The 12453-nt window shown below is 36.3% G+C and overlaps 1 protein-coding gene across 6 annotated transcripts in view; it reads left to right on the forward strand.

Annotated features, from left to right (window-relative positions):
• The window catches only part of CASK (calcium/calmodulin dependent serine protein kinase), a 387224-nt gene that overhangs the window by 89588 nt on the left and 285183 nt on the right, over positions 1–12453 (forward strand). For 3 of the 6 annotated variants that reach the window (XM_054566530.1, XM_054566532.1, XM_054566533.1), the window contains exon 2: positions 1925–2055. In XM_054566530.1, coding sequence (XP_054422505.1) covers positions 1925–2055 — 131 coding nt within the window. The remainder of the gene's footprint in view (positions 1–1924; positions 2056–12453) is intronic. The other 3 variants (XM_054566531.1, XM_054566535.1, XM_054566534.1) reach the window with 1 other exon arrangement.

The raw sequence follows: 12453 nt of genomic DNA on the forward strand, positions 1-12453 counted from the left end.
GTTACTAAAAGAGTGGGAAGAGAAGCTATGCCTTCTTCCTCACCTTTATCCAAATGGTAAAAAGTAAAGAATTGACTCATTGACCATGAATAATACCACATACGGATCTCAGAAAATTTCCAAAAAGATGTAATGATTTGAAGCACACTACACAAATGTGTATATAGAGTCCCAAGGGTTTATGTGTGGACAGAAACCAATTACATTAAGCTTTTCCTGAAATTGCTTGCTATTTATATTTTACTTGCTATAGGATCACAAGTAAAATATCCTGATTGAGAATGAAAACATTTGTAGGAGTCCTGTCTCACTTTGTTATATTATCTTCTCACAAAGGAAAATCTTTGAATAGTTTTGAGTGATTATCAAAACGGTCCTGTTTCTATAGAGTTCGAAAAGGTATATTATCACCTTCACTTTTCTTTCTGGTTTAGCTTTGTTAGGTTGTTTCAAGAGAGAGATTTGCAGCTGTACTGTAATCGATGTCCTGATGGTGTCATGGTGAAATCAACTAATTCGTATGATCTCAGAGAAATGCTTAAGTCTGGGTTAGACTGTATTCTTTTGCTTGTGCTCTAATTGAAAGAAAAAAGGCAGACTTATACTTTAAGGCAAGCAGCATCACAAGTATCCTAGATAAATGAAGAACTTTTCTCTATTTCCTGATTGACCATATGCATCCAGGTGTGCTGTTTTTACCTGTAAAAGCCAATGAGGGTGTTTTGTTTTGTTCTGTTTTTGTTTTCCTGAAGAGGGGGGAAATACATACGTGTGTCTGTGTATTTAATGACTGAAACCATTGTAACCTTCAAATAAACTACTATAATATGTTGCTATTGGATTTGGTATTATTCAATAGTTGATTCAAGAATGTAGAAATTTCTTTTGTTTATCTTTAGTTCAGGTACGTATTTGATGACTATTAATCACAAGAAACTGTGTGTGTGCATGTGTGTGTATGTTTTGATGCCTGGGCATTAGAATTTCATCAGTCATACCAGTTTTTAGAGCCACCAATTTAAATTGAGGAGAGGACTAGGTAAGTAAGTGATTGGACCAGTGACACTCTGCTAGCAGAAATTATTTTCTTCCTATGGCAGTTTAGAACAATTCTGAAATGAAGTTTGAGAAGGATGAAGGATTTCTCTGTGACCTCAGCTGATGCTGGAGAGGTTGTTGCAGACAAAATTATGCCAGGCTGTCTCTTTGCAAAGTGCCTGTTCAGGTGTTTTACCCAGATTTTATTAGGGTGTATTTTGTTTTCTTATTTTACTTAAGAAATATTTATGTATTTTTGTTGCTAAATAAATATATGTATTGCACATACCTTCTCTCTCTGGGATTTTAAGCATAAATATAATACCAGATTTTCATTTTTAAATATCACTGCAAGAATGAAGAGGAAATGTTTTCAGGTAGAAAACGGTATTAGCTTAGACAAGGATATGAGACATAGAGAAAAGTGGATAGGGTTAAGAGATATTTGGGATAAATTCAATAGGACTGGTTAGTGAAGATTAGAAAAGTGGTAAGTAAGATGAGAGGAAGGGGTCAAGAATTACTCAAGTTTCTGGTTAAGAATATAAAAGTTATATATGTTGCCAGTGATCAATTTCTTATTTTGTTTCATATGTTAATATGTATAGAATATTACAGTGATTATTTTCCTTGAATATAAGAGTGCTATTTAAAATTATAAAAAATGATTTTTAAATGCAAATTTGTTTTCAGTTTTTCCAGATTAACAACTCTAAATTATCAGTTACTTCCCTCATGAATTATAGAAAAATATGTTCAAAATTACAATACTTAAATTTGATTTTGAAAACTATAGCTGTAGTAAGCAATGAAATATCAGTAAGATGTTGGAGAGAAATAGAAACTTAAGAAAATCAACAAATTAAACTTCGCTTTTTTTCCCTAGGGGTCCCTTCAGTGTTGTACGACGATGTATCAACAGAGAAACTGGGCAACAATTCGCTGTAAAAATTGTTGATGTAGCCAAGTTCACATCAAGTCCAGGGTTAAGTACAGAAGGTAAGAGATGGATTTCAAGTAAGTTATTTGATGTCTGGCTTTATTTCATCTCCAAAATCCATTTATCAACCTAATCTTCATCTGGGGGTGGGGAAACAGAAGTTATAATGTAGTGGGAAGTGGGTGGAGACAGTTTAAACTCCATTATAGTTTGTTAGAATTCTAGAACATACTATTTGAAAGATAGCTAGAGTTATTTACAGAGTCATTAAGTCATCTAAGATTGCTTATAGGCCTGTGTGTTTGATTAGGAAGAAAGTGAAATAGGAACATATATTTTTTTAGGGTCTAATTTTGAGTCCTGTGGTATACAGCATGGGATAGGAAGGGAAGGAGTGGAAATAATGGCAAAGATATAATAATTGCAGCTCAGAAGAATCATGAATTTTCTTCAAGTCTGTAACTTACAACCTTTAGGAATATGATCTAATAGAATTAAAAGACTCATAATGTTGGGCTTAAATCACATATGGTGTATATGTGAAAATTTGAAAGATCAATACTGTTAGGACTTTCAGGACTTCAAATTTTGTTTTAAGACATTGAGAGGACTTCCAGCCAAGATGGGGGCATAGGTTGATACACTGCCTCCTCACACAACCAAAAGAAGGACAACAAATTTAAAAACAAAAAATAACCAGAACTGCCAGAAAATCGAACTGTATGGAATTCCAACAGCCAAGGAGCTAAAGAAGAAACACTCAGCCAGACCAGTAAAAGGGGCGGAGACCGGCAGCTGGGGCAGAGAGGAAGTGCGGCAAGGGGTGGCTGGTGGACTGGGTGGTCCCACGTTTGTGTGAGGATAAACCATGAGGGACAGCTGAGGAGCAAGACAGACTGCACAATCCAGGTTTCCAGTGTGGGAAAAGAAAGCCTCAAAACCTCTGGAGGTAAAAACCTGTGGGGGTTGGGACAGCAGGAGAAACTCCCAACCTCACAGGATAGTCTGTTGGAGAGACCCACAGGGTCCTAGAATATACGCAAACCCACACACAAGGGAATCAGCACCGGAAGGGCTCAATTGGCTTGTGGGAAGCGGGGCAAATGACTGAAAGCCTGCCGAGAGCTGAACAAGTGGCATTGTTCCCTCTCAGACCCCCCCACCACATACGGCGTCACAACACAGCAACCTAGGTTGCCCCGCCCTAGTGAATAACTAAGTCTCTGCCCCTTCCAATGTAACAGGAGTGCCAAGACAAAGAAATATGGCCCAAATGAAAGAACAGATCAAAGCTCCAAAAACAGAACTAAGCGATGAAAAGATAGCCAACCTATCAGATGCACAGTTCAAAACACTGGTAATCTGGATGCTCGCTGAATTGGTGGAGTATGGTCACAAAATGGAGGGAAAAGTGAAGGCTATGCAAAGTGAAATAAAGAAAAATAAACAGGGAACCAATAGTAAAGGGAAGGAAACCAGGACTCAAATCAACACTTTGGAGCAGACGGAAGAGAGAAACATTCAACTGTAACAGAACAGAGAAACAAGAATTCAAAAAAATGAGGAGAGGCTTAGGAACCTCTGGGACAACTTTAAACATTCCAACATCCAAATCATATGGGTGCCAAGGGGAAGAGGAAGAGCAAGAGCTTTAAAACTTATTTGAAAAAATAATGAAGAACTTCCCCAATCTGGCCAAGGAAATGTACTTCCAGGAGGTCCAGGAAGTTCAGAGAGTCCCAAAGAAGTTGGACCCAAGGAAGCACACATCAGGGCACATCATAATTACATTACCCAAGAGTAAAGATAAGGAGAGAATCTTAAATGCATCAAGAGAAAAGGAGAGTTACCTACAAAGGAGTTCCCATAAGACTGTCAGCTGATTTGTCAAAAGAAACCTTGCAGGCAAGAAGGGGCTGGCAAGAAGTATTCAAAGTCATGAAAGACAAGGACTTACATCCAAGATTACTCTATCGAGCAAAGTTATCATTTAGAATGGAAGGGCAGGTAAAGTGCTTCCCAGATAAGGTCAAGTTAAAGGAGTTCATCATCACCGAGCCCTTATTCTATGAAATGTCAAAGGGACTTACGTAAGAAAAAGAATTTCAAAAACTATGAACAGTAAGACAGAGGGGAAGGGGAGGGGGAAGAAGGGGGAAAAAGGTACAGGGAAGAAGCAGCATAAATAGTAGGTACAAAATAGGCAGGGGGAGTTTAAGAGTGGTCTAGGAAATGAAGAAGCAAAAGAACTTGTATATAGGACCCATGGACATGGACTAAGGAGGGAGGAATGCTGGGGCGAGGGGTGGTGCAGGGTGGAGGGGAATAAAGGGAGGAAAAAATGGGTCAACTATAACAGCATAATCAATAAAATATATATATAAAAGACATTGATATGGGTCATCATGTCCATATGTATATATTCATAAAGAGGATGTAATCATTTAAAATTATTTATTTTTTACCATTTTTGAGCCATAGTTTCATGTAGCCACAATTCACATGTGCTCATACTTCTTATGGCACAATTACTATATTTTTCTAATTAGCCTATCTTCTAACTTTAGACTTTTTCACAGTCCCGTAGAAGATGTATCCTCTTTAGTCTTTTCCTTTTTAATCCCAAAGCAAAGCAGGTGACAGTTTAAATTGGAAAACCTAAGGCAGAGTGGCCTATTTATATTTCATCCAGTTATGCTACTTTGGGAAGTAGAAGTCCACATAGTATGAGCTCCAAGTTAATCTGTTCCTGCAGATATTTTTTGGGATCCTTACTTTGAAATATCAATACTTTCACAAACCTTGAAAATATTATCAGCCATATGTTGATTATAGAATATTCCTGGAGATTGTTACTCATAAAGAATCACTAACTGAAACTTTTGGTGCTTTAATCTTTGAAATCTTATAGTAAGATTTAGAGGTATTATCTCTTATGGTTTCATACTCTAAAATTAGCTATTTTTTCTTTCTAATACAAATTATTTTATAAATTTAGCAGAATTCAAAATTTACTTCTAATCAGGCTTTTCAACTAAATTATGTTACCTAAAACTTTTTAACTGCATTTAAGTTTAATATACTGTATTTGGTTTTCTGTACCTCAGTTGTCAACTAATAAAGAAAACTTTTCTGAGTACTGAGCTAATTTTGCATAAACCTAATTTATTAAAAATACAGATAGATGTGTTGAATCTTTATTTCTCTTAAATGTTCTGATACTGTTGAACTGTTAGTAATGTTCCAATTTAAAATCACAAGTACAAATCAATTTAATATATATTAATTGATATATATATATCAAATAAATATATATATTTAAATCCTTACTTGAGGATATTCTTAGTAATTTGCAGAGACAGACAGGTAGACAGAGAGACAGACATATTCCGTTGCCTCCCATACATGCTCCAGCTGGGGATCAAACCTGAAACCTAGGAATGTGCCCCAACTAGGAATCAAACCTGTAACCTTTTGGTGTATGGGACGACACTTAAACCAGCAGAGCCACTCAGCCAGGGCAGTATACCTATATTAAATTGATTCAGTTCATCATTAATACCTAATTCTGAGTCTCTCCAAGCTAAAGACAGTTTTAGGGAGACAGTTAATTTCTTTCTCAGGTGGCTGAGGATGTTTATTGATAGAGTCTTTCAGCAAGAGATCTCTAGAGATACAGATCCATACTGCCAGGCTGAATGTCACCTTTCAGGAGTCAAATGACAAACTTTTTTTTTAAGAGGGGTTGGCATGTAGTCCATGCCTCTTAGTTTGTTATGTCTTTACCTAATGTAATATATGGGAAATTGTAGCTCACTTCTTTATTGTTTTCGCATGATTTGGCTACAAAAATGCCTTCAGATCCTGTTTTGAAGACAAGCCAGGTCATTCCATTGATCCTATGTGGTAGGACCACAATCTATAAGTATTAAAAGATAGCCAGTTGAAGTTTGCATATTATTTATGACTTTATCTGGTTTTCATCAGACTTCAATGTTCTTCAAATGAAAATGCACAATTCTTTATATTTATGGCAACAAAATGTAGTTTCCCACCTTCTTTAGCACAATGTTCAAAATACAATCAAAATTTTATCTCCTCTCCTGACCTTTTTTTTTTTTTTGCATTGGAGTTTCCATACCCTCGATTACTCATGTTCATATTAGTTTACTTAATTCTAATTTGAACACATTTTATTATAAAATACATTATATATAATAAATAATAAAGTATTTATTTTATTACTTACAATCTCTTTAAACAGTGTCCTCCACTGCCAACTTCTTCAAACTCTTCTCCATCTCTACAGGCAAAATGTTTTATTCTCTTTGCCTTTGCAGTCAGTTTGCAAATTGTTAGGGTCCAAAAATGACCTCATTCATGGCTAAAGATAGGAAATGCTATACTAGGAAGAAACATATTTTCAAGTGAAATTTAACACAATCAAAAGTTCAAATAAGTTCAAATAAGAATATCTACAAATATCTGTATTTACCATTACATTCTCTCCTAATTAATCCTGTCCCACAGGCAACAGATAATTTAACATCTGTCATTCTTTATTTTTTCCTTTCCAGTTTTATTTTTGCCTATGTAGTTTATTTGATCTTTGTCATTGCCTCAACATTTTTTCCTGTTTTCTTAGTGCATTTGTATTCAAATACATGATTAAGAAAAATAAGTTTTATAAAGGATCACCTGGGGACTAATGTGTGCTATTTATTTGGATAGGTCTTTATAATACAAAGACAAATCAAAAGAGTATCTATTCTTAAGAGGCTTACAGTTTAATAGTCTCCAACCATTGTTTCTAACATTTTTATAAGAAAACACATGTAATACATTTTAAATATAATGTTCAAATTAGCTTTTGAAATGAAATGCTTATATTAGTTTGAGACCACTTACATATTTTAATATTTTAAATTCTTATTACTCCATTGAAGGTGTGATATTATGATTATTTGAATGTCTGTTTTCTCTTTTCCTGTTAAAATCATTTTTTCTCCTTCAGTAGGAGTTTTTAATGCACAGGCTGAATAATATTCAAGAACCCCTTAAATTGTAAGCAGAATTATGTACATATGTTCATTTTCCTAAGAAGAGATTCCACAGCTTTTATTAGATTCTTACAAAGCTGTATTTTTCCTAAATGGTTCAGAACATCTTCTTTCACATTAGGATATTGCTTCTGATTGGAGGATATTTTTATATTTACATACACAATCCCCATTAATTAAATTTCTTGATTATTATCTTAAAATTTTAATTAGTACACATTTTATCTCTTACTCTGCTGAGCCACTAATGAAATTTGACTTTTTTGTTTTAGAAATAGGTAGAAAATTAATTCAGGCAAATTGCTACAAGAAAGGTATGCTATATAAAATTAGACACTAAATCGAAAGAGTTCTGAGATCTTGAAAGGACTCAGTTCTTTATGGTTTGGTTTTAAAATTTCAAAAGTGGCGGTTTATACTTTGGAACACAATAGTATTTTGGAATATAATAATAAGTTGTCTTCTAGAAAGAATATAAATGGAGTTCCAGTTTGCTTAGTCTCCAGGAATGTCTCATTGTAAAAGTTCCAGATAGCAGTTGACATCAGCAAAATTGGAGGAGTAAGGACCTTCGACAATTCTCATTTCCATAAAAGCAAAGGTAAAACTGGCAAAAACTGTCATAATCAACCTTTTCAGAACTCTGGATATACACCAAAGACTTGAGCCATCCAGGAATAATTTATTCAAATAAAACAGCTGATTCTTGATTTAAGAAAAAAAAAACCTTTGTGGCATTTTAACCTGCCACATTCCCATTCAGCTATCTCTAGTTCCATAGTAACCTTGACAACAGTTCACAATCAGAGCAAAAAATAAAATATAAAAGAAAACTAGGAGCATGGGTGCCACCAGAGGAGGCAAAACATAAATGGAAATTCTTCAAAGCCTCATGCCCAGGAAACTGTCATTATTTGACTTGTCTGGAAGACCCCACTTGCAAGACTTGAGGCAGAAAATAACAGTTGGGGCAAACACAATGCTAACCTAAAAGCTTACAAACAAAAGCTGATTAATAAGATGTCTATAGGGTCCCTGAGCTACAGCATATTCGTGGGAACCAAGAAGGTCATGCATATGTATAGGATTTTACACAAGCTCAAGAAAGATATGAAAGGGACTAAAGCTTTCAACTCTAGCTGACTTTCAGAATGTAAAAATAGGAATTGAATGCTAAGGCAGAGTTGGTAACTCCCTGAATGTTGAAGGTGTGCTCTGAAACATAAACAGAGCCTATGAACAAAGACTAAGCTAACCAAGCAGAGATTTGGTAGCTACACACAACAAAGAATACAGACTTTACAGAATTAGTTCCAAAAACTCACTAAACAAATAAACAGCAATAACAACAAACCATACAAAAGAAGAGATTCTGATTCCACAGCTGACATATTTAAATGTCTAGTTTTCCACAAAAAGTTACGAGACATACAAAGAAACAAGAAAGTATGGGTCATTAACAAGGAGAAACAATCAAAACAAACTATTCCTGACCAACCCCAGATGTTTTACTAATTGGGAAGATACTTTAGGTCAGCTATTTCAAATTTGTTCAAAGAAATAAAGGAAACCATGTCTAAAAAACTAAAGGAGAAATATAAAAATGATATTTCCCCAATAGACACTCTGAATAAAGACATAGAATTTATTTTTAAGAAGAGAACCAAATAGAAAATCTAGAGTTAAAAATGGCAACACCAAAATGAAAATTCACTGGAGGGGCTCAATACCAAATTTAAGCAGAAAACAGAAAGCATTAACATTCTTGAAGATAGGTCCATTAAGATTATTTAGTTTATCTGTGATAGTTCTCTCAGCAGTATTTTTTTAAATTTATAAATCATGTTTATTCTATTACAGTTGTCTCAGTTTTTATCCCTTTACCCCCCTCCACCTATCCAACTTCCACCCCCCACTCCGACAGTCAATTCCCACTCTCTTGTCCATGTCCATGGGTCATTCATTCATGTTCTTTGTCTAGTCCCTTCCCCTTCTTTCCACCGTTGTCCTCTTTCCCCATACTGTCTGGGCACTTACATGTTTCAGTGCCTGTGGTTTATTCTGTTCATTAGTTTATTTTGTTGAATAGAGTCCACTTATAGGTGAGAACATATGGTATTTGTCTTTCATCAACAGGCTTATTTCACTTAGCTTAATATTCTCCAGTTCCATCCATGTTGTCGCAAAAGGTAGGAGTTCCATCTCTCTCTCTCTTTCTTCCTTAAATGCAGATTGATTTTATTTATTTTTTTAAATGTCAGTTAATTATAAAATATTACAAAATTTTAAAACAAATATAAAGTCTCAGCAATTCAACCAACATGACACCAGCACAGAAATAATCAAGTAGATCAGTGGAATATAATGAGCATTCTAGAGACAAATGTATATATATCCATCTAACAATATAATGTATGATTAAGTTGATATTTCAAATCAGTGGATAAAATAAGGCTTATTCCACAAATAAGGTGCATCGACCACTATTACTTGAAATAAAACAAATATAGAGCCCTATTTCACACATTATACAAGAAATATTCAGGTGAATTAAAAATCAATATGTAGAATCTGAGGAGTTTTAGAAGGAAATAGAGCTAATATTTTTCTTGACCTGAAGTAAAATATTCAAACCCAGAAGCTATAAAGTAAATATTGACAATATGACTATATTAAACATATAACTATATAGTAATATACATATAAAAAAGTTAAAGGACAGGAATAGAAAAGTATTTACAACACATCTAAAACATGGTTATTAGGTTGGTTTTTTTTTTAGGGAAAAAAGTTCTACAAACCTTTAATCAATAAATGGATAAAGAATACCAAAAAGTCATTTAAAGCTTTTTTTAAAAATAGAAATAGGCAAGAAATATACTAAAACAGGTTTAGCTTCAACAAATAGTAAAAGTACCATTAAAATAACATCATTGTCACAATCAGATTAATGAGTATTAAATATATTAGTCATATCAAGTATTGGCAACTCTGAAAGGAACTGGGTATTCATATAAACTTTTTCTTCATCTTAAAGCAGTCCCGTTAGCATATTTTGCAGTGCTGGTTTGGTGGAGGTGTAGTCTTTTAGCCTTCTTTTGTCTGGGAAACCCCTTATTTTGCCTTCCATTTTCATTGAGAGCCTTGGTGGGTAGAGCAGTCTTGGTTGCAGGCATTTGCTTTTCATGACTTGGAATATTTCTTGCCATTCCCTTCTGGCTTGCAGTCTTTCTGTTGAGAAGTCAGCTGTTAGGTGTATCGGGGCGCCCTTATATGTTACTACCTCTTTCTCTCTTGCTGCCTTTAGGATTCTCTGTTTGTCTTTGATATTTGCCATTTTAATGATGATGTGTCTTGGAGTGGGCCTCATTGGGTTCCTCTTAAACAGGACTCTCTGTGGTTCCTGGACTTGTGTGCCGTTTTCTCTCCTCCAATTAGGGAAGTTTTCCATCATGACTTTTTCAGAAAGTTTGTCTATCCCTTCCTCATCCTCTTCTCCTTCTGGTATCCCTATTATATGGATATTATTACGTTTCAGGTTGTCCTAAATTTCCCTCAATGCCTCTTCATTCTTTTTGTGTCTTTTTCCATTTTCTTGCTCTTTCTGGGAGCTTTTTTCTACCTTGTCCTCCAGCTCGCTGATTCGGTCCTCAGCTTCATCTAGGCTGCTTTTGATTCCTTCTACTGTGTTCTTCCATTCAGAAATTGAATTCTTCATTTCCTCTTGTCTCTTATTGACAGTTTCTATGTCCTTTTTCATGCTGATATAGTTTGCAGTAAGTTCCTCATAGTCTCCCTGTAGTTTTTGGTAATTCTCTCTGAGCTCACTGAGTTCATTTAACTTCCTTAGAACCGTTGTTTGGAACTCAGTATCTGATAGTTTACTTCCGTCTATTTCAGTTATTTCTCTTTCTGGGGATTCCTCCTTTTCCTTTGAGTGGGGCGTTAATCTTTGTCTTCCCATTATTTGTGAGATTCTTCTCTTTTGCTTCTTCTTAAGCTGATCTGTCTTGATTTTCTGACTTTCTGGTGTGAATTTCTATGGTTGGAGACTGCTGTTTTTACCTTCTGGACCTGCCTCTGATGATGTCAGATGTTGACCCTGTCTGACCTTAGGCAGTCTGTTCAAGGCTTCCAGGAATCTACTGTCTGTGGCTCTCTCCTTCAGCTATTAATTTATTCACTCTGCACTCAGCATGCCACCTTAGACAGCTCAGGGTAGGGCGGAGTCCCTCCTAGGGCAAGGTTATTGGGTCCTCTCCCACTGCTGTGTATGGGGGACAGTCCGCACTGGAATCCCACCAGCTACTCTCTCCGTTCTCTCCCAACAGTCTCCGTCCTCAGTCTCTCCTCAAGTGTCGCCAGACCTCTCTGCACCCCCTTTAGCTAGGGATCTACTGTCTGTGGCTGCCGCTCTGCACTCAGCAGGCAGCTTAGACAGCTCAGGGGAGGGTGGAATCCCACCTGGGGGTTGGGCCTATTGGGTCCTTTCAGGTTGGTGCCGCTCAGGGGGCGTGGTCTCTGCCTGAGCCAGATGGCTGCTGCGGCATGGGGGATCAGTCAGCTCCAAGATCCAACCGGTTACTCTCCGTTCTCTCCCCAAAGCCCTCCTTCCCCAGTCTCTCCTGAGGCTTCTCTAGCCCACTCTGCCCCCGCCGTTGTCAGAGACCAGGGTAAGTGGCTGCAAATAAAAATTTATGTGTTGGCTCTTTAAACAGTTCTTTGTGTTCCAGCCACCTGTCTCTGGCAGAGAGCAACCGTGCCGCTTTTCACAACTGGCAGTTTTCTGTGTACTTTTTGGGCTCTGGTGCTATGGGCTAGAGATCCCCAATTTTGGTTTAAACCCCGCTCTTATCAGGGGAATCTAACTGGCCCTTTCAATATCCTTCTGGTGCTGCTGCCCTTGGGCACCCTGCCCACCTTCTCAGTATCTACCACAGTCCTTACCAGTTAGATTGCATTAAAGCCAATTCTTCTGTCTCTGAGGTTACATGGCTCCTCTCGCTCTTGTTTAGTTGTTTGTTCCAGGTGATTTCTCCCCAATTTAGTTGTAATTCCAGGTTGTTCCGCAGAGGAAGTCAGTGTGACTTCCACTCACTCCTCCGCCATCTTGATATTTCTTAAATCCTTTTTAAAAAGAATAAAATGGCAATAAATATCTACCTATCCATAATGACTTTTAATGTAAATGGCTTAAATACTCCATTCAAAAGACAGTACCCAAATGGATAAGCAAACAATCATATATATGCTGTCTACAGGAGACCCACCTCAGAATGAAAAATACCTACAGACTAAAAGTAAAGAGATGGAGAAAGATATTTTATGCAAATGAAAATGGGAAAAAAATCTGGGGTAGCAATATGTATATCTGACAAAATGATTTTAATAGTAAAGGCTATATAGTAAGAGACA

Source organism: Pteronotus mesoamericanus, unplaced genomic scaffold, assembly GCF_021234165.1.
Source record: "Pteronotus mesoamericanus isolate MK-2021 breed Mesoamerican mustached bat unplaced genomic scaffold, CSHL_Meso_final contig_173, whole genome shotgun sequence".
Classification (NCBI taxonomy): domain Eukaryota; kingdom Metazoa; phylum Chordata; class Mammalia; order Chiroptera; family Mormoopidae; genus Pteronotus; species Pteronotus mesoamericanus.